Genomic DNA, 23,674 nt, shown 5'->3' on the forward strand with positions numbered 1-23,674 from the left:
TCTAAATTGTTGGCCAAGTCAATTGCTTTGGTATAAGAATTATCATAAACAAAATTGAGAACTGTTGAAGGTAATTTCTTTGTAGAATTGTTCATTTAATAACCACTCTAGTTTCCAATAACTCTTCAACAATGACGGAGAACTAACGCATTGGTTTTAGTCATCTACTATAAATATTACTTGGTGAAAGTGAACAAATCATAACTGCCAACCGAACACTGAAGCTGGTGGTAGAATGATGATCATTTATGAACATGACAACACATGCAGTACTTTCCCCACGATCAGTGCCTATTTTGCACATTAAATGTGAAAAACATTGCTCATTAAATGTGAAAAAAATGTGCGCTGTAACCTAAATATCACCAAATATGTGTACAGGAAAAAGAAAGCGCTTAAATGTGTTGTGCAATTTACAGAGGCAGAAAGCGTGAGTGAGAGAAAGGGGGGGGGGGGAAGAGAGGGAGGAGGAAAAAAAGAGACCGTGAGAGAGAGAAAGAGAGAGAGAGGGAGGGTGGAGTGTGTGTGTGTGTGTGTGTGTGTGTGTGTGTGTGTGTGTGTGTTTGTGTGTTTGTGTGTGTGTGTGTGTGTGTGTGTGTGTGTGTGTGTGTGTGTGTGTGAGAGGGAGAGAGAGAGAGAGAGGGAGAGAGGGAGAGAGTGAGAGAGAGAGAGAGTGTTCTGTGCCCGACTGCAAACTGGTGTGTCTGAGATTCTGTTGGACTGTGATCTTGAGGTTTATTTAAGCTGAATTCCGTGGGCTCATCAGGACTGGGTTACAAAAACCCTCCTATAGAACTAGAAAGAATGTGCAGCGCATACAGTTCTGCATAAGGCACAAAGGCATGTCTTTAGAGATGGGGGCAGGCATCAAAAGACAGGCAGAGGAGGGATTTCTTTAGAGGCTGGGGGCAAAGAAGGTATTTTGGAGCTCCATTCAACGGCAGGGGAGAGGGGTGGTGTACAGTTTTTTTTTGTGGGTGAGAGGATATCTGCTGGGGGACATTAGGAAGTCAAGTTTGACAAAAGGAAACACATTTCATGGTGGTTCCCGCAAAGACACAAAGACGCAGGCACACACACACACACACACACACACACACACACACACACACACACACACACACACACACACACACGCAGATGTTGTATGTACATATAAAGTCAACGATTAAAGTATTAGGCCGGCGAAGAAAAGCAGTTGGATTTGTTTCTCAAACTTGTTTGACTAGCCCTTACCCGTTCAAAGATATGAGCTCCGAAATGATGTGCAGTGTGTGGGTTATGGGATGTGCACTGTGCACACAGTATATGAGGGATGGAAAGTAACTTTAACTCGTGCTTGCATGCTAATATGTAGGAGCATCAATGTAAGAAATACCCGTTCCATGTAACGGCTACAGAGATACTGTGTACCGATCTGCATGATTTTTGGACAACATCTGTAACAGGGCCAGAACCCCCCACCCCCCCCCGCCCGCCCGCCCGCCCGCCCGCCCGCCTGCACACACACACACTCCCCCCCCCCCCCCCCCCCCCCCGTGTGTGTGTGTGTGTGTGTGTGTGTGTGTGTGGGTTTGTGTGTGATTGTGTGTGATTGTGCATGGCCTGAACAACAGCGCCCCTCCCTTAACATGTGTGGTCACAAAAGGTACTGTAGGCTAAATAGATATAGATACACCATAAAAATGCTAATATACAGCATACGATTTGTGAAAGTGACAAACGGGCTTCACAGTTATGTCAGGTGTGTTCATATGCTGATGGTGATGCGATTTCAGATCAATTGCTCCAGCCACCGAGGAGAAACGCTGGGACAGACAGACAGACACTCACTCACTCACTCAGACATTCGCAAAATTATAGTATAGATTTGTTTTCTTTCAGGGCTGAGCATTTTGACCAACAGGAGTACAAGCTTCAGTCCAACGCAAACTAAAATCCATACACTCTCATAGAGGTTAAAGAAAGTCAACAGTAACGGCAAGGGCTCCTTAAATCAGGAGTCTTCAACGTTTTCAGGCCAAGGACCCCTTAGTCGAGAGAGAGATGAAGCAGGGACCCCCACAACCCATAGTTACCATATAGTTTCATCGTTTGACGGCACAATCATCACTGTATTTTGGATTCCTGTCAATTTGTTTTCAGATATTTAACCACTTGAGCCGTCAATACTTAATAAACGTAACCTTTCACTATGTACTTAGTCTGCTCTTTTCCCCTCTACACCAAAACCTCTTTGCCAAAAAATAGCCGATCTACAAGCTCACAATGCCTCGCGCAGATCTGCTATTTTAGATCTGCTATTTTAAGTTCTCTGAATATGGACAGGGTTCAAGTGGTTAATTAATATAAAAAAGGAGAAACAAAAAGTTTCTATCACATAAAGATTTGGAGGACCCCCTGTAGTAACTCTGAGGACCCCATAGGGGTCCCGGACCCCCTGTTGAAGACCCCTGCCTTAAAGCAACATTGAACTCCAGAGTTCAGACCGACCTCGCTGCTGTGGTGACCCTACCTAACCTGACGTTTAGTGTCACATTCATATGTATGCTCGTAATCATTACTGTCTGGTAGAAAAAACACAACATGTCTAAAACTGTTATTTGGAAAAAAATAACCTTTGTTCCAATGGATGTCGTTTTTTATTTAGTCACAAGCTCTTGTTAATACTTGTCATTGGCTCAGTATTCATAAAACCCACAGCACACACACTTAAAAAAACTTAAATTTTGAGTTTAAAACATTTTCCAAAGTAGTGAAAATAGCAAGACAACATGTTGCAAGCTTGTAGATCGCCTATTTTTGCTACTTTTGCGTGACAGTCTTGTACGACAAAGTAGGGCGCTAATTCATGGGGGGGAAAAAAACAGCGACGATATCTTATCTTATCTTATCTTATGCCTTTCACCTTAAAGTCGAGGTCACACAATTCAAAACTGTGTCACATGATTGACTTTATTAGTATGAGACTGGTGTAATCCAAATTACCTCCATGTATTACCTTTCTGTTTATTGAAGTAATCTTTCCCCAATCATTGCATTCATCCAAAATTAAGGGATACCGTAGTAGTGACATTTTCTAACTTAAAAACAAATATCTGCAAGATAATGGCTGGGATCCTGTACCGTTGCAACCCACAATTTCCTGCTTGAATAATAAATAAGAAGCATTCATTTCTTTGTGTGCGCATGCTGCTTATATGATTTACTTTCAAGATTAGAGATTGAAGAATTGCCGCTTATCCTATCATTGCAGCTATTTTACGTAGCTTTGGATACGTTTCAGTTCAAACAACTGAAACAATAACTGAGTGAATAACAATATGTTCAAAACATGAACTTTGCACTTTACTTTTACTGCACTTTGAGCATTTGCTGTGTGCTCAAACACACCAAGAGCATGTTATGTTTTAACATGAACTAGTATGGAAGTAATGCATAGAGTCAGGGTTCAATTTGCTGGGGGACATGGCCGGGATTCACACCTCTGCTTTTGATAGACGATCTACAAGCTCACAACTGAGTTTATAGACCGGTTTCTTGTTTACAAATATTGAGACTAAATGCACAGCTGAATGTATCATGTAATCAATTCGCACCAATCCCCAAACCTGTTGTTTTGGGGAGCGCCGCATGGTTTCTATTTATTGGCTAATTTTGGTACCGACCCATCAGTGTGACGTGGACCAGAAACCCGTCTATAGAGTCCGCTATTTGTCGTACAAAGAAGTATATGGGGCTTAACCACTTGAACCCCAGCCTCCATATTCTGGGGGGAACATTTGCCAAAAATAGCAGATCTATAAGCTGACAACAACGTGTTGAGCACTGTAGATCGGCTACCCTTTTTTATGAAGAGATTTGGTGTTGCCAGGAGGAAACCAAGTTATAACTCAAGTCTGTCTGTAAGAATAGAGGGTTTAAGTGGTTAAGTGATTAAGATGTATTTATTTGTTTTACAAATGGAACCTTGCATTGGGTCAGGCAGACAGCTGGTTATGAAGTTGTGGTTTGGGTGGATTAGGTCTCGGCAGGCCAGACATACTATGATCAAAGTCACAGTTGGGGGACGAGGTCCGTCCCCATCTCCATGACCTTTCTAATCCAGGACACATATTGAGAGACGCGGATGAAGATGTTGGGTTGTCCCGGGTGTCCGCAGCGCCTCATGGGGATGATGACTCCCTCCAGTACCCAGCAGTCACTGTTGGGACAAACCAGAGGTCCCCCATAGTCCCTCTGTGGGGGAGATACGGACACGGTTCAACTATTATATACCAGTGACTGGCCCATTATCGTTGCTGCGGGGTAGAAACCTTGCATCTACTTGTTTCATCTTCGTATGACTTTTCGTAAATGAATGCCCAACTTCGTCATACAAATGTGTGTGTGTGTGTGTGTGTGTGTGTGTGTGTGTGTGTGTGTGTGTGTGTTTCTAACCACATGAACTTTGGTGAAGATTGCAATCAGATTCAGTTTCATTGTCGCATCACAGTTTTACAGACCTGTGTAAAGAAGTTGGTGAAATTCGTTTAGCCTACAAGCTCACAATGCAAGATTGGCTATTTTTGGCAAAAAGTCATAAAAGGAGAGGGCCAACCAAGTACAGCGTACAGACCACTGGGGGACCAAAGTGTATAGGGTTTAGAGTGGTTAAGATGTCTGTTTATGACGTTCTACCACAACTCACAAACTATATAGTGTGCGTACTTTTGACTTGACTGTAACACCAAACTACAACAAACCTTAAAATCTTTATTTTATCTGGTCTGATTATTATTTTTCTGGCTTTTTCTGGCTTTTATTTTCTATTTTACGTTTTGAGATTGTGCCTTACAACTTTCCTAGGGTGGGGGCTTTTCTTTTTTTTTTTAAACAGGGTGGGGGCTTTTTGTATATCTTTGATATATCTAATATTAAGATGCTATGTATACTCACCCCTGGGCTTTGTCTAAAAACTGAATAAAAAGACTTTGAAAAGAAAGAGTGGTTAAGATATCCTGTTTGATGTATTAAATTAAATATTAAGTATCAGGGCGTGGGGCACCAAACGTGGTCGTAGCCCCAGGCACCACAAAGTGTTGATCCTGCCCTGCCTGTACAGTACCATTCTCTCTTGGTGTAAGAGAGAAAAGAAGACTCAACTGAACATATTTCTACATGCTGGCCACATGTACAGTACTGACCAGGACACTGACCAGAACATCATCAGTATCAAGTTAGTATCATGTCAATATCGTGTTAGTATCTTGGTCAGTATCATGTTAGTATCATGGTCAGTATTATGTGAGTATCATGGGCAGTATCAGGTCATGTTAATGATTATGGTACTGACTATGGTACTGACCATGGTGCTGACAATGGTTAATGACTATTGTGATGACAAACGTGACATGAACAACATTTTCAAAGTGGAACTTTTGGAAATGGTCCCTCCTGATCACTTCATCAGCAGGGATACTTCCTTCCAAAGTTTGTGGGCCCTGGGGTACAGTTAGGGTGACCAGATGTCCCCCTTTGCGAGGGACAGTCCCACATTTCCATGACTTTTCAGGCATCCCCCAAATTGAGACTCTGTCCCACATTGTGACTGGCAGGTGTTGATATAGGTGCGCTGATTGTTGCTGAAGCTCTTTAACATGAGCTCACAGCAAGCTAGACTGGACCACACTGGACTACTACCGGGTATATTAATGTTATAGGGCATTCCATTGTAATGTAAATCTCTCATTGTCTCTTTTACCTGCAAGATATGTTTTTAAGACTGTTATTAAAATAACAAGAGAAATATCCCCTATAGGGGGGTAAATAACAATTAATAGGCAGTATTAGGGCTATGGTCGAATATGACATCAAAGCATAAGCATTTATTAGCAACTTAAGTAATAATTTGCTATTAACTCCATGCCCGCCCGTCCCACATTGTCCCACACAAGTGGTACTTCTGTCCCTCAAATCAACAGTTTGGATCTGGTCACCCTAGGTACAGTAGGCAACCCGTCCTGGTGGAGACTTTTCTAGTTTGCCCCTTTTCCACTGACATGGCCCAACACCACACCACCCACTTGTGCCAGGTTTTCCACTGCAAGAACCTGGGTAGAGTGGTGTGAAAGTGGTACTAAACATGGTACTAAAAAGTATCCATAATATTGTTGCTATATGGACCTATAGAGTCTGAAATAAAGATTGATATGATATCCAATCCAATCCAGAGTAGGTCTGAGCTAGGCCAAACAGGGCCAAACACTTCATCACTCAATGACTTTTCATTTAGACCACAAGGATATAGTTGTAATACATGATAATAGATGCTATTGTGTTATAATCACAGTTATAATCCATTATAGTGCATTATAATTAAGATAGTAATACAAATTGACATTGTATTATAATCACAGTTAAAAGGGTCAATTTGTTTCTTACCAATAGGGATACTTTTGTGTAATGGAAAATGTAGATATTTTGATGTGGTGTGGTGCGGTGTAGTGTCATGTAGTGTGGCGCTAAAGCTGCAGTCGAAAAGTGGCTTTTGATTATGCCTACCTCGCACGCGCCCACCCCACCCTGGAAGGAGCTGGTGCACATCTCGTTCTCTCGGACGCGACCCCGGAAGTATTTGTTGCATTCCTTGTTGCTCAGAACGGGCATCTGGGCCACGTTGAGCACTGTTTCATCTCCAGTACCTGGAGAACAGAGAGCGGGAGAGAGAGTGGGACAGAGAGGATACTAGTTAAAGGAACACTTTACCCATTTCTGATTAAAAAGGGAACATTCCCTGCGTTGACGATGACACGACACCCGATGGCTGTGGGCAGTTCAGAAACCGGCCTACCAATGACATCATCAATAGGGATTCCAATCAAAAAGCATTTGTCATCCTGGAAAGTTATTACACTGAAATAGAAGCCATTGTTCTCGCATCAATTTAAAAACAAAACAAAACAAAAAAATTGTTAAAAGTGACCATACAAAAAAATTACCATGTCTACCGAATGATGTGACTGGTAGGCAGGTTTCTGAACTGTCCACTGCCCTCGTCTGGGACACAGAGTGAGAAGGCATCTAATAATGAGCATTAGTGAGGACCAATTATATGGAGACTGGCTGAAAATGGGTGACGTGCGTCTCTATTTTGAGCATGTCATTTATTTTCAAACATTTAGGCCAAGGGTCTTCAACAGGGGGTCCGGGACCCCTAGGGGGTCCTCAGAGTTACTATAGGGGGTCCTCCAAATCATAGAAACTTTTTTTTTCCTTTTTCATATTAACCACTTGAACCCTAGTGTCCTTATTCTGAGAACTTTAGCCAAAAATAGCACATCTACAAGCTCACAACGCCTTGCAGTGCGAGGCGTTGTGAGCTTGTAGATTGGCTATTTTTGGCAAAGAGGTTGGTGTAGAGGGATAAAAGAGCAGACTAAGTACATAGTGAAAGTTCAACTTTATTAAGTATTGACAGTTCAAGTGGTTAAATATCTGAAAACACAAATTGACATGAATCCAAAATATACTGATGATTGTGCTGTCAAACGATGAATCTATGGAAAGGTTGTGGGGGTCCCTGATTCATCTCTCTCTCAACTAAGGGGTCCTTGGCCTGAGAACGTTGAAGACCCCTGATTTAGGCTATATACTGTAGGTCTTTAAGAATTTGAACAGTCCTGTCATAGATGCAACAATAATGAAAGCCATTCACATATCTATACTATAATTTTGCGAATGTCTGAGTGAGTGTCTGTCTGTCTGTCTGAGTGAGTGTCTGTCTGTCTGTCTGAAACAGCGTTTCTCCTCAGTGGCTGGAGCAATTGATCTGAAATCGCATCACCATTAGCATATGAACACACCTGACATAACTGTGAAGCCCGTTTGTCACTTTCACAAATCGTATGCTGTATATTCGCATTTTTATGGTGTATCTATATCTATTTAGCCTACAGTACCTTTTGTGACCACACATGTTAAGGGAGGGGCGCTGTTGTTCAGGCCATGCACAAACACACACACACACACACACACACACACACACACACACACACACACACACACACACACACACACACACACACACACACACACACACGGGGGGGGGGGCAGTATCTCTGTAGCCATTAAACGAAACAGGTTTCTTACATTGATGCTCCTACAGTACATCATGCAAGCACCAGTTAAAGTTACTTTCCATCCCTCATATACTGTGTGCACAGTGCACATCCCATAACCCACACACTGCACATCATTTTGGAGCTCATATCTTTGAACGGGTAAGGGCTAGTTATGATAATGATGACGATGTAGATAATGATGATTATTATTATTATGCTTTTATACTGCAGTTTCATCAAGGACGAAATGCAGACAATTCAGGACCAAAGAATGATTTCCATTACACTTGCCTTTAGTCTCGCCCCATCCAGCAATCTCACAAAACGTTCCCTCTGGTACGATGTAGCGCTCAGGTGGAAGACAGATTTGAGAAACACGTTCGTTAATTTGGACGGCGCTATGGGAAAAAGTCATTGGAAAATGAAGGTGCTGGTAAGTGATAATGTTTTATAATTACAGTACTAAAATAAGTGTTAAATAGTTTCCAATAGTAATCATTGCTACACAGTGTTTGTAAGAGGAGTATTCCCATCTCTCATCAACAGCTCTTTAGTGAACAAAAATACATTTTCAGCTCGGGATACCAATCAGCCCACCAGAAATTGGAAGTGATGAAGCAAATAAACAAGCAGACAAAACTGAGACACCGAATTGGAGCTGATTAATTGGTTCTCTCCCCTGATTTGATGAAATTGGCAACCCAGCTGACCATTTTTGTCTCGCCCCCCACTGGAGGTAGACCAACAGTACCAGTAAGACTCCCTAATCGGGATATAAGCGACCGTCAGGTGGCATGTATGCACAAATTGGCCTTAGCAACCTGGTGGCGCTAGAAGAGGGGCATGTGAGAAATCAGGGGCGGAGGTTGTGGTTTGCCAGCCAAGGAGCCAAATCATGACTTGGTGACTTGGTAAAAAAAAAACATAGACATAGTATAGCATTGCATTTTGTATGGCTGAATTAAGCAACTTAAAAACTGTCTGGGGTGAAACGCAAAAGCCTGAATTGACAAACAAGTTTGAAAGTGAAATATCCCTTTAAGTCAGGGGTTCCCAGACTTTTTAGCTTGAGACCAAAAAAAGAAATTACGGTAGTCGTTTGCCCGGGACCCAAACTAATGAAGATAGCCGATCTACAAGCTCTCAACGTGTCGAATTGCGATGCGTTGAGAGCTTGTAGATTTTCAAATTTATGACATTTCTTGAATTTTTGGTATTTTTTCATGCAATGAAAACTGTAGATTTTCTTTGGGGAAAAATGTAAAATATTTTTAAAAATTAATACGTGAATGAGGAAATGGAAACATAAAGAGGATACTTGCGACCCATAACAATCAACTGGGTCCCGACCCATTGTTTGGGAAACAGTGCTTTAAGTGATAAAAAAAAAATATATATATATATATATATATATATATATATATATATATATATATCCTCCTCTTTTTTTGTTGTTTTGTTGTTTCTTTTAGTTTTTTACAAAACAAACCCTGGTTATGTACAGTACACAGTATGCATGACTGCCTGTGTTTGTGACAATAATACACACGTTTCCAGCTGCAGCATGACCAGCTGAGACTCTGAAGGTCCACAGATGATCTTGGTGAGAGGGATGTTCTGCACGTCTGGTTCTCCGGGTTGGGGGTCCTTGTACAACGTTCCCATCATCGCAGAGTACCCCGGGAGGTCCACGTAACTGTAGCCCGCACACGCAGGGGCGTCACAAGGGGGGGGGGGGGGGGGGGGGGGAGTGGGAATGAGTTACTAGGGCCCAAGGTGGAGGGGCCTTAATTATTTTATACTTTAGCTATTGAAGCAGCAGATATACAAGATCTTGAAAACTCATGAAAATGTGTGCACATCTTTGAATATATGTATTTTTTAAGCAAACATTTGTAACTCAAATTTTGCTTCTGGGGGGGGGGGGGGTCCCTGGAACTAAATATTTTGAGATGTGGGTCTGTGGCCAAATACATATCATTTTGGGGTCCTTCACGTGAAAAGGTTTGAGCACCACTGACATAGAAACAGAAGGATAGAAGGATTTGAAATATTCAAAGACTTGCACACATTTTCACGACTTTTCAAAAATAGCAGATCTACAAGCTCGCAGCGCGGCACTCGGTGCCGTGCTGTGAGCTTGTATATCTGCAATTTTTCAATAGTTAAAGTACCCAGGGCCCAGAATTTGTTCCGACACCCCTGCGCACACGCACACGTGTTATTCACAGCTGTGAATGTTGGCAAATTAACAAAATACCCAAACATTTTCTCTATTTCTAAATCAATCATGTTTACCATGCTTGCCCTGCCCTACTTAGACACTTGATGTACAAGTTCATGTGCAGAGTGACTGTGTCTGATAAGGATATAATTGCGGTTATATGTAACCCAAGACGCAGCTCTGTCCGGTTGACATCCAGACTATGGTGCCATTGGCGCACATGTTTATTTTAATTTTTGTACTTGTGTACTTTTTTATGTTTATGTATTTGTATGTTTTTATTCTCATATGGACCTGTATAATGTGTCTGAAATAAAGTTCTCATTCATTACCAGGAGGAGAAGCACTGCTTGGTGCTGATCACCCATCTAGGGTTGACCAGGGATCCTCCGCAAAAATGGTTTCCTTTCCTGCACACAGGGACACAGAGGCCATCATTATATCCAAGCAGTGGTGGAAAAAGTACTCAGATGTTTTACTTATTGTAAGTAAAAGTATCAATACTGCAATGTATAAATAATCTGTTAGGGTGCACACACACCAAAATATGGTCGCCAGCCGATAAACTCTTTTGGTGCGCGGCTGACTAAAAACGCAGAGAGCGCATTCTGTCCCAAAGCAGCAACGCGCCTGTCAGTCACTTCCAGAACCCTCCCCATTCCGCCTTTGACTCACCCGATTGCACAGAGGGGAAAAACCGGAGCTCCAGCATAAACGCAAGGTCGGCGGGCACGCAGATATCCTCCACTGACAAGAAAACGCCCCCTTGAAAAGCATTGGCGGAACGCAGATTCCACTCTCATAGGTATTTCGGTGTTTGTGCACCCTAACAAGTAAAAGTCCGGAATTCTAAATTGACTTAGTCTATTGACTTAGAAGTACAAAATTATTGGTATCAAAATGTACTTAAAGTAGTACTCGTTAATTATGCAGAATGGCCCGTTTCACAACATTTGCAAATAGCAGAATGTGGGGAATTCTACATTAGCCTACTGACAGTGTGCGCAAGAATAAGAATCAGCTTCACTGTCACATCAAAAAGGCTGATTCTGATTCTTGCACACATTGTCAGTAGGCTTTGTTTGCGAGATTAGCTCCAGACAGACACAGACTGCCTCTTATAGATGGCGAACCACTTGCAGAGCCTAATGATCATGATATTCTAGTGTATTTGGTGTACTCTTGTGTATTTGGTTGAAAATATAGTGATACGAGTTTGTTAACCAGGGTGTTCACAGAGTGACTACAGGGGAGCCACCAAATCTTTGAGTAATAGGACTGAAGAGAACTTAAGCCAAAAATAGCAGATCTACAAGCTCACAAGATCGTCTATTTCCTGAAAAGAAGTCAAGTCAAAGGTCAAGATTACTAAGTATTGACGGTTTATGTGGTTAAATGTAAACATACATCAAAAATATACATCAACACGAACCCAACATATACAGTACATACAATGATGACTGTTGTCAAAAAAGTCTTTGAATCTAATATAAAATCAAACCAAATTTCACACAATAGGCAGTGGGGGAGTCCCTGCTTCATCTCTCTCAGCTAGGGGGTCCTTGGCCTGAAAAACGTTGAAGACCCCTGCCCTAAAAGGATCCCAACCATGCTTCTCCCTTACTGACCTGTCTCTGAGGCTCACTGTCCACGGAGAGTTCCCAGGAACTCCGTTCACAATACGCGTGAATGTCGTGACCACGCGGTCGTCTCTCTTCCCGCACTCACTGAACTCTGGGTTCTCTGCGCTCCCCCGGCGCACACGATAAGACACAGAAATAAGAAATGTTCAGACGCATTAAAAAAAGAGAGAAAGAAAGAAAGAGAATCATAATGAGGTTCATTTTAGGTTGGAATTATTATTCATGGTTCGACTTGTATGCCTTCAGAAACAAACCTGCTGGTTCAATCATGGATACTTTCTCTCCAGCTGTTCCAAAACAAGAAACAGATGAATCGTTAAATTGCCTGTCATAACAGAAGAGCTTCTGATGGATTTGCACTTTCTAAAGGGAGGTATTTTGATGAGTGTAGAGTATTTGCATTGGGGTGGGGTGGTATATAGTAGGGGAGAGCAGTGTTCTATATTATACCACATTGCTTGATAGCGCAGTAGTCAAACTCGGTTTTGGGGTCAGTGGTGTAGCACCACGGTCCATGCTGGTCTCCATCTGGGTTACGGCAGTAATTCTCTGTCAGGTTGGCCTCAGGGTGGGTCCTTGGGTTGATCCTGGAACATCATACACTATAAGCTTTGAGTCTTTAAATAAATCACTAGAATCACTCCTCCATGACCGGAGCAATGTTTAGGTCAGCGGTTCTCAACCTTTTCTAGACCAGGTCCCACTATCGCGAAAGCGTTTGCGGCCCACTCAACTGACCACCACACGGCAGCTGATATGGGTGGCCCACAGGTTGGGAACCCCTGAGTTTAGGTCATGATCACGTAGCCGTTTTATTAGGCAGTGAAACGCACAATTGCATTTACGTCTAATTATAGTATAATAATACAAGCATAGAACAATTCAAAAATTTAATAATAAAATCTAGTAACAATGAATGAGTCATGAACGTAATATGAATAATAAATGAAAGTTTGTGTCTAGGTAGATCAGTCGCTAGATCACTCGCCTTTGGAGCACAAGGTTCTGACTAAGAAGTGCTAAGCATCGGGAGCTGATGGTAGGTGTTGAGCTCCACCTCAGCAGTCCATTTCCCAGGTGTCTAGCCAATTCGAAAAGAGCATAGGCGTTTTTGGGCCGATACAGACTAATAAGCCACTCCCACTTACCTATTTACTTGTTTTATTCACGTCAAACGATAATGGTTCATAATGTTTTTCATCAACTCAATGACCTCAATTAGCCCCATCTGATGAGCTGGTAGATCAAACAGAGGTTCAGGTTATGTGTAAGTAGTGTTGTCATCATACTTGGTTCTGTGAGGTGTGTTAACGTTCCATTTCTGGCAGGTGATTCCCTTCCTCGTCCTGCGAACCATGCCCTGGTAGTTCCTGCCGTGTTCATGGTAGCAGTCTAAAGAAAACAAAAGGAAAGTAAATAACAGTATGTGAAGCACTTAAGACTATTTAGACCAGCATTTTTACCTCAAGGACCCTTAAATTAATACTATATGTATTTGGAGGCAGACCCCCATCTGAAGATATTTTGTCCCAGGGACCCAATACAAGATGTATTTTTGTTTTATTTTTTAGTTAAATAAATAGCAGATCTACAAATCAATCTAAATATTCTTCTTTTATTGTGATAGCTTTTTTTTTTTGGACTGTTCACAACAGTACTTTTTTCTTTTTCTTACTTCTCTGTAACTAACTAACCTTAAAACTGCCGTGCTGCCTCTGGGCAACTGATTTTCCCCCATGGGACAATAAAGGTATCTATCTACAAACTCACAACGCGTTGCACCGTGATGTGTTGAGCTTGTTAATTGGCTATTTTCAAATAGACAAGGTATATAGAGTTAAAGTGGTTAACCTGATTTTAGCTGGGGGCCACTTGTACCTCCTCAAGGACCCCTGGGGGTCCCCGGACCTCACATTGAGAACCACTTATCTTTAGATGAGTCATATCACATTAGTACCAGTAAGACTCCCTAATCGGGAGATAAGCGACCGTAGGTCACATGTACACACAAAGAGGGCTGTAACTGCCATTGGTTCCTAGTTGTGTGGGCAATGTGTAGACATACTGTGTACCGATGTGCGTGATTTTAGGGCAAAATCTGTAGGAGCAGTGTCCAAAAATGTGTTTTGCAAGAATCGGCCTCATGGTGGCGCTAGAAGAGGGCCATGTGAGAAATGAGGGGTGGGGTCTCCGCGTTGCCTTGGCGGACGAATAGGTACCGGCCCCGGCTCTCCCGGACGCTCCTAGCCCGAGTTACGGCATTTTATGTGAGCTGCAGTGGAGGGGGTCCTCCACTGGGGGCGCCACCACTTTGGCATCCGTTCTGGAGCACCAGGAGTCGGTGGTCCCCGGGAATTCCCCGTGAGCAGCCATGTTGGAGTGGTCATTTGGTCATTTTTGCACATTTGGTATTTTTTTACATCTGGGAGTCCCCCAGGGACCTGGGGGTCCCTGGAGCTCCAGGGGTCCTTGGAGGTTGTAGTTTGGCAGCCAAGGAGCGTGTGTGCAAAATTTGGCATGGATCGGGGCAACGGTTGCGGAGATATGAGCAGGGCAATAGTGTGACGTGTGAGGTGTGACAGACAGACGGACTGACTGACGGACTGACTCACAGTTTGTGCAGGTTTTGATAGTAAGTGCGACCTACGGTCGCAATAATCTAGCACAGATACTCTCTTGTCCTCAGCTGACTTTAGGTTCAATGGACCAGTAATAAGCACAGAAGCCACTCAAATCCTCTCTTGTCCTGACCACAACCGAACAGCAGGGGGCGGCGTACCCTCAGCTTCGATGTCGTCTGCACAGCGTTTGATCTGCAAGCACAGAACCGTCCTCATCTCAGGCACAGACGTGAAGCACCAGGGAGCCTCCGATCCGTCGGGGTTACGGCAGTAGTTCTCCTCCAAGCCCCTGGGTGCAATAACGTGGAATACACTGTCAGTTATGGGCAATACGGATTATAGGGTCATCTGACTGCAATACAGTTAAACTATTTTAGAACATTTGAATCCTAGCATCCCTATTTTGGGCATGTCCTAATAATGGGTGAACGACCGTTGAGTGAAAGTAAGTAATCTAAAAGCTCACAATGAGTCAAGAAGATGCACTGTGAAGTGGTTTTAAGCGGTTTCAAAGTGTTTCCTTGATATCTTCCTGAAATTATGTTTATTTTTATTAAATCTTAAAAGACAGGAAACCATTTCTTATGACGATTGATTGCTAATTTACTATTTAAGTTTTCAGTGTCCCTGTGTCTCTGATTTGATAAGATGGAATATCTGTCACATGCCACATACAGTGTACTTGAATTCAACCATAAGAAAAAGTAGGATGCACAGCAAATGAAATGACAAACTATCTCACAACGCAAGATTTACAATCTCACAACACAGTGTGACATGTTGTACATTGTCTATTTTCCTTGTGCAATCCCATCATATGACAAAATATAAAAAAATAGGTCTTAAGTGGTCAATCGAAACACATCCTCTGTCTCATTAATGCGTCGAAAATGGCAGGCAGAAATAGCTCACAACGCGTTGCAGATTTGTGAGCTTATAGATCTGTTATTCATGGGTCACCATCCATGATGACACCATCATAAACTAGGCATTACTGTCATGCCTCAGTGACCCGTGTGTCACTTACTTGCATTCATATGTGTTTGGGTAGAAGGGGTGTTCATGAGGGTACTGGGCGTCCCACCGCTGGCAGGGTATCCCTGACGTGGTCTCGTTCACCCTCCCCCGGTAGTCCTCCCCGCGGCCGCGGAAACAGTTGGTGGTGTAGCTGGAGCGATGGCGCTTCTTAGGAACCACAGCTGGACACGAGAGGGAGCAGTGATGGATGAAGTTATACTCTTGAGTAAAACTAGAAAATTGGAAGTACTCCAGTAAAAATACCTAAAAACTGTACTTGGAAGTACTTGGAGTGCTGGAAGTGAGTTGAAGGGTAAAGTGTATACCAAATATGGATATAGGAAAACAGGTTGCATTCTCAGGCACTGACATGTCTTTCAGGGAACTTGATGAATTCCTCTACTGTATTTTGTGTCTATGTAATGGGTAAATGGTTCTTTCATGAGATAAAGACAAAGGACACACACTGGATGCCGGACCAAAACTTCAAACAGTAAAATCCTCGCACCAAAATTGGAATGTATTCTGTAACATTTGAGCTTTTCATCAGACATTACTCAGTGCCTATAGACCCATTTCTCAGAGCGGCAACCATAACTGCGGTGACCTATGTGTGTGTGAGGCTGTGCGCCGACAACGCAGCTACACAGCAGCGCTCTGGAAAAAGGTCTATAGCCAAGGAGAGACTCCACCTACACTTGTGTGACATGTCAGCATGACCCATTTGGTTCTATTTGTACACTCTTAGAGGTATGGGGTTTTTAAGTTTGAGAAGCCATTGTCTTACTGCACTTGCTGATCTCACAGTTCTCTCTCTCCACTTCAGGGTCTGTGGTGTAACACCAGGGTACCGGGGATGCATCTGGATTGCGGCAGTAGTTGTCATCCAAACTCTTATCTGGATACCTGGGGAAACAGATGGAAACAGTGGACATGTTTTACCTAATATACCAAGCTTTTTGAGCAAATGCACACCAATTATGGGCGAGGAAAAAACTCAGGGTAGAGCTGTATTCATACTGAAAATATATATACGTATATTCAGCGAAGATGTGATGGTGCAGAGGGGGAGAAACGAAGGGGGCCACATACAGACCCCAGGGGGACCCCTTTCAATAAAGTATATAGGGGTTAAGCGGTTAAGGGTAATACCTTAAAAATAAAAAAATAAAACTTTACAAACACAGCTTGCTTGAAGAAGTTTTTGGTCAACTTGGTACACTGAAAACAAATTAAAAAGAAAACACACAAAATATGCTAAAGCCTTCTGCCAATAAAGACAGCTCTATTATTTGTTTTCTGCCTGGCACCTCTGATCACCTGTTTCACATGAGAAACTATTATTTTATATGCTCTTTGTGATGAATGCTCTGTTCATTTCATTGACTTTATTTATCTTTACACCTGGCTGGTGTCAGCAGCCAAACAATGGATTGTCAATTAATTATCATGATTGGGTCGTGACAAGCACGGTTCGGTAATTCTGGGTCACTACTGAAAACGCTTGTGCACCCGTGGCCTTGTATACAAAATACAAGCACTAATATCTGGCATGTACTGTATACATAAACATGCTTGTTTCCAGTAAATCCACATTTCAGTAAATCCCAATTGAAATGTTGCCACTTAACCTAAACGTTGTTGTTCGTGGTCCCCCAGTGATCTATACTAAGTCTCCTCCTTTTGTCCATCAACACCAAATCTCTTTGCTGAAAATAGTTCTGAAAATAGATCGTACACTTATTTTCAAGGAATCTTTTGCAGAATATTTGCCTATTACGAAATTTACGACATTGTCCCAGAATATGGACTATAGCGTTCAACAATATACCTGTATATAAAAACAAACAAATTCAACTGCATATCTTGATATGTTTTGTTTGTATTGTTGTTCGTAGTTAGTTAAAGCAGGAGGAAAACAGATTTGGAGCAGGCACCATGGTAGGTCACTGCATGTGTTAAGACACTGTCACAGTATACTGTACAAATTGTAAATCCTACAGTATATAGCACAAACTGAATATCCTAAACAGTATACTGTACACACTGTATACTATAGCAATGGTTCCCAAATGTTTTAGCCTGTGACGCAAAAGAGAAATTAGACTTTTGCCCTGGGACCCAAACTAGTGAAAAAGGCAGATCTGCAAGCTCAGAACGCGTCGCTTCGCACCGCGTTGTGTGAGCATGAAGATCAGCTATTTTCACTACTACTTAATTATTATAATGTTTTATTAATGTAATTTCTTAGGTGTGTTACAAAAGATTTTCCATCTTTTTAAATATATATTTAATTTTTTGTAGGAAAATAAATGGCTTTTTTTACTCCAGTCAAGAAATCGCTCTGTGACCCGGTCCCGACCCACTGTTTGGGAAACAGTGTCCTACGGTATACAGTACAAACTGTAGCACTTCCTGAGCAGGGCCCAAATTAGGTTGTGAGAACGTTATCTGAAACAGAGCCGTAGCGTTGTAGAAACAAATCCAGAATAATGTGAAATGCGTCACACTGCACGCTAGGTAGGGTTCGCTTAGTTCCTGTTGTGGAGAAGAGCCAGTATTCAGAAATATAAGTACTTTTCGGGCTGGTAGATGTGCTGATGAGGATGCTGCTGGTCCCATCTCTGACACTCTCTGCCGCTCACAGTGTGGTCCACTTGTCCCCTGTAGTCCTCTCCATTACATGTAATACATACCTCTGTAAAGAAAATACTCCATTACATGTAATACATAGCCTTGTAAAGAAAATACTGCATTACATGTAATACCGGTACATACCTTTGTTAATTGTATAAATATTCATAATGTGTTATTACAATAATCATGATATATTACTGTAAAGCATTTTATAATGACTTAAAATAAGGTATAAGTACAAATGCAACGTAATCTGCTTATAGCACTGTATAAGCAATCATAAGTAGCTTAATGCAATCATAACACATAAAGCCTCTTATAATGACTCATACGGTCAAGTATCAATAATCACCTACTGACTTTTTCTTTAGGCCAGGATCATAGTGTATTATAATTCTCATACTTACATAAATTAAAAGTATTTTATAAGACTTCATAATCACTGGTGGGGACTTTGGTGTATGGCAAATCACAACCTCTGCCCCTGATTTCTCACATGGCCCTGTTCTAGCGCCACCATCAGGCCGATTTTAGCAAAACACATTTTTGGACACTGCTCCTAGCCTCCTACAGATTTTGGCCTAAAATCACACAAAGCGGTACACAGTATCTCTAAAGTCATGTCATCAACATGGATCTGTCCCATTTCCCATATTCCCTCCTGATTGCCTACGATTGCCTTCTAAAGTTTGTGTATGCGACCTGACGGTCGCTTATCTCCCGATTAGGGAGTCTTACTGGTTTATGCAAGAAGAAGACACTAAGTTTTTGCCTACATCTTCAGGAATGTAATTCCTTTAGGGGCACTCATTTTCAACATTGAACTATGTCATTAATATACCTTAGAACTGGAGGATTGATTGTGGGGTTTGGCTTAAAGTACACTTTGATGGTGTCATGTAGCCAAACCCCACAATCAATCCTCCAGGTATATTAATGACATAGTTCAATGTTGAAAATGAGTGGTATTCCCTTTTAAAGCACACAATGACCACTTACAGTATACTGACTTTTACACTATAATGCACTATACCAGTGATTATAATAGATTACATTATATAATTATTATAATGTAGGCTATTACAACTAAACATTGTGATCCTTGCAAAAACAAGTCTGTGAGTGTCCAGCAATTATGAAGTATTATAATACCTGACTTTATAAGTCATTATAGAATGTCACCATGTCACAACAACTATTTTTGGCGAATGTTCCTCCCAGAATGGGGATGCTGGGATTCAAGTGGTTAAATGCCAAGTATGAAGTTATTTTCAATCCGTCGTAATGAGACAAAAAAGTTTGATAACCACTGCACTAGACGCACCGCCATCTTATTGTAGTTTGGACATTGTTACAATTAGCTCTCTCCATCCAGAGAGAGGGAGACAATAAACACTGTACTCATACTGTAAACGTACAGATGTACGTAGATTTAAGACATACAGTAGCACAAGACGTAATGGACTTGAACAGTGAGGGCTGTACGACACGGTACCGTCTTTGCAGTGCGGGATGTTGCAGCTCTCATAGCGACGTTCCGGGTCGGTGGTGTAGCACCACGGCCCGATGCGATCCCCATCTGGGTTCCTGCAGTAGTTCAGTTCCAGACCGTTGCTAGCTGTGGGGGTCCACCTGGAACAGATGGAGAGGCAGCGCTTTAGCACACTCACACCGGGAGAGCATCTGTACCATAATCAATTAGCTATATAGCTATACAGTATATAGTGAAATAGTGAAAATAGCTGATCTACAAGCACGCAACGCCTCGCATCTCAAGGCGTTGTGTGCTTGTAGATCTGCTGTTTTCCCTACTTTTGTGCGACACTTTTGTATGATGAAGTAAGGCTTTAATTTACAATAAAACATACACATTTGAAACTTGGAGAATTCTGCCAGTGACAATATACAGTATAAGAGTTCAAGATTCTTGAACTACTGAATACAGAGCTCAGAAAGTTGGTCTCACCTGTGGTCGTGAGGGAACTTTGACCACCACTGTTGGCAGGTGTGTCCACTTCTGGTCGTGAAGACTTTGCCTCTGTAATCTTCCCCTTTGCCCACGATGCACTTCCGTACATACACTTCAGAATGAAAGAACACATAATTTCAGTCGAGTGAAAAAAAATCTAAACAACAGCAGTCAGCAAAAAATTAAACCAACATAGACAGGAAGAGCTAGATACTAAAATATATTAAAAAGGTAAAATACTAAAATACTAAGTAGGGTAGAAACTATTACAAACAGATACACAATGGAGCATGATCATGGATTTAAACTGTGCAAAACGATGACATAGTTACAAACTTTAAAATGTGTTGAAGGGCATTCCAGGAGTTGGGGGGCATCAAAAGAAAAAGAGGATTTGCTAAACTCAGTGTGTGCCCTGGGGATTTTAAGTAAAAGTAAGAGAAATCCACACTCAGACAGATCTGACACACAGCAAACAGGTCACACACTGCTGGAACCTTTTGTAAACATTTTGTGTTTGACTCATCTCACCCTTCTTCTCGTAAAGGTCGCAGTTAACATTGCGCTTGACCTCGGCGTTGCTGCCATCGCCCACCCAGGGCAGATGTTTACAGGTGATGAGAGGACGTGTCTCGTAGTTGAAGGCTCTAGGGTTGAAGGAGGTTTTCACAGTCATGTTTTCGCATACCAACAGAACATCATGGGTCTGTTTGAATGTATTCCACTCAGTAGAATGTAATGTGGGAACCCTGGCATCCTTTTTCTCGGCATGTCAAAATAGGCGAACATTAGGCCAAAACAGGTGAAGATTCACCGAAAATAGCCGATCTACAAGCTCACGGTGCATCATACCACAAAGCATTGTGAGGTTGTAGATTTGCTATCTTTGAATTGGTGTAGAGGTAAAAATCTGTGGACCAATTATAGACCTCTGGCAGACGGTTGATGAATTATATTGGGTTTAATACCAGTATGTTATGTTATCAGCCACTGGAGTAGTGTGCTGTGGTGGTGTTTACTTGCAGAAATGAATTGCCCTCTCATTGTATTTTGGTGTTTTTGTTTGTGTTTGGTAGACATGTAAGGAGGTTTGTGGGCAACCAAAACAAACACTGAAACACCAAAATACAGCGAGAGGACAGTGTGTTTCTGGAGGTAAACACCACCACACTATTCCCATGTCTCCCACTCCGACCACTGAACCTTTTGTCGTAGAGTCACAACATCTGGGAATGCAGCTTTACAAACTAAAATTCGGGGTAATGCTTTTCAGAAGTTGCGAGTGACGTCATTTTGTAGTTGAACTGACCTTTTCCGACAAAAGGTTTGGTGGTCGGAGACAGTGGACTGCCTTTAACATATCGTCGTTGTCGGGTGAAAACCTTGTATGTCCAAAACTGTTCGTTTTGCATTATCATTTTAAAAATGACTTAAACTAGTGTGTGCTTGTAGATCTGCTGTTTTCACTACTTTTGTGCGACGGGCCGGCCATGTATGATGAAGCAGGGCTTTACTTTGGGAAAGAACATACAAATTTGAAACTTGGAGATACGAGGTTTCTGCCCGACAGTGACGATATACAGTATATGCCTTCAAAGAACCATGGTCAGGGTTTCTCAAAGCAGGTGCAGTGGCATGCTATAGTGTGCCGTAACGCAAGTTGCCGCAGAATACTTTGATCATATTTGACTTTGTAAAAAGGACAAGAGTTGGAATGTACACGGTGTGTTCTTTTTCAGTCTACAACAAATCTCAAGGCCGATCTACAAGCTCACAACGGGTTACGTTGTGACATGTTAGTGAGCTTGTAGATCGGCTATCTATTTTTGGCGAATTTTCCCCTCAAACTAGGGATGCTGGGGTTAAATGTCAAATAGAAAGTTATATTCAATCGGTTCTACAATGGAAACCAACATTCTCTCAAGTTCTCCTCGTGACTTACTATGTCTTAGGGGGAAGATTTACACATTAATGTAAGGTGCACTTGCACTATAAAGTAACAATGTAATGCAGGGGTGCTGTGGATGAAAAACATGTTTGAGAACCACTGGCCTATAGGCCCCTGAGGGACCCTGGTCATCAAAGTACATATGGTCTTGTTGTGGCTAATGGCCTTTGGAGGAGCTCATAGGACACATCACATCCTACCTGCACTCTAATGACTGTGAGCATCTCGCAGCGCAGTCCTCCAGGCCCAGGCCTGAGAGCATGACCACCCGAGCAGAGTTCCAGGACGTGGGGACCAGCTCCCTCCCCTCGGAGCGCTGGAAGTCATTCAGTGCACTGCGATGCCCTAGAGCGTGTAATGGAACAAGACAAGTACACACTACTTATGGTCCTCTCACACAGGCACTGATCCATTTGTTGTTGGCAGGTGCTCCCATGCTGGGGATAAATTCATTTCTTTCCTTTTTGTACCTATTATTTTGTCCTTGCAAAATACACCTATACACTACTGTTGTTCAGTATATGCACAATTGGTACATCAACATTTGGGCATGAGCCTGCACACATATAACCTTTGGACCAAGGATTTGCAAACAGTTTGTTGAAGCTAGTATAGCCTACATAACGCCTGGCCCTTTACAGAATAACATCATTAATGATCTAATTACTGTCATACTTTAGATAAATACATGTGTCCTCCAAGTCCAACCTAATATTATTTCCCAAATAATCATAAAATGATGCTGGTTTACTTATTTGCTATCACAACATAACAATATAGGCTATAACACAACAAAAGGAGACAGTGTAATAGGCCCACGTTAAATCTCCTATTACACATAACTTGTCAGAGGGCTCACAATATAATATTTCAAAACTAGGCTACAATGAATTGTAAAACGTTATTACCCATTGCCAGTCCATTGAAAATTGCCACAATAGTACAGAAAAGTAAGTGTTTCATTGTTCCTCTTGTAAATGATCAATGTGGGAGAACCAAAAAAATCCAAGCGTTCCTCTGAAGTTTTGTTTTACAAAACAGACCCAGTCTGTCAGCTTAAGTCGGCATAATGAAACAGGACAAACCAAAAACAACAGTGGGAGGCGTGAAAAGCCACGAGGGAGGCGATGTCAGTGTTTAGATAATACGCCTATAAAAAAAACTAAAACACAAACCAGCCACAAAAACGAACATTGATCGTTCATTCATCAAACAGAGAGGACCTTATTCCGGAAAAACCCAACCAATCAATAAGTGCATTAATCATTAATGAAGAAGCAAATCACTAAATGTGTGTCAATTTTAACATTATTTCTCCCACACACATTCTATTCCTTACGATAACAAAACTGTCAAAACATAATGACAGCAGCACAAGCATACAGGCTACAAGTTGTTGTTTTTGTTCCTCAGATAGAAGAGCTCAGAGCTGCTGTCATTAGAATAAAAAAGGACAATACCGGTTGTAAACGCTAGAGGTCAGTATAATGCCTAATTGATATAGCCTACTCCG

The 23,674-nt window shown here is 42.0% G+C and overlaps 1 protein-coding gene across 1 annotated transcript; it reads right to left on the minus strand.

Moving 5' to 3' along the window:
* Window positions 1-2,619: 2,619 nt before the first annotated feature.
* On the minus strand, window positions 2,620-23,370 carry mst1 (macrophage stimulating 1). The gene is made up of 18 exons (XM_080728710.1): window positions 23,070-23,370; window positions 22,362-22,506; window positions 20,745-20,860; window positions 20,211-20,325; window positions 19,740-19,876; window positions 18,185-18,305; window positions 16,395-16,513; window positions 15,618-15,789; window positions 14,749-14,879; window positions 13,259-13,361; window positions 12,420-12,556; window positions 12,224-12,256; window positions 11,955-12,069; window positions 10,659-10,736; window positions 9,652-9,798; window positions 8,394-8,500; window positions 6,544-6,683; window positions 2,620-4,239 (listed from the first exon to the last, which is right to left on the minus strand). The coding sequence occupies exons 1-18, from the start codon at window positions 23,122-23,124 to the stop codon at window positions 4,057-4,059; spliced, it is 2,154 nt and encodes a 717-aa protein (XP_080584836.1). The 5' UTR covers window positions 23,125-23,370; the 3' UTR covers window positions 2,620-4,056.
* Between the last annotated feature and the right edge of the window lie 304 nt (window positions 23,371-23,674).

This window comes from Nannobrachium achirus, assembly GCF_963921795.1.
Source record: "Nannobrachium achirus genome assembly, chromosome: 6".
In the NCBI taxonomy this organism is placed as follows: domain Eukaryota; kingdom Metazoa; phylum Chordata; class Actinopteri; order Myctophiformes; family Myctophidae; genus Nannobrachium; species Nannobrachium achirus.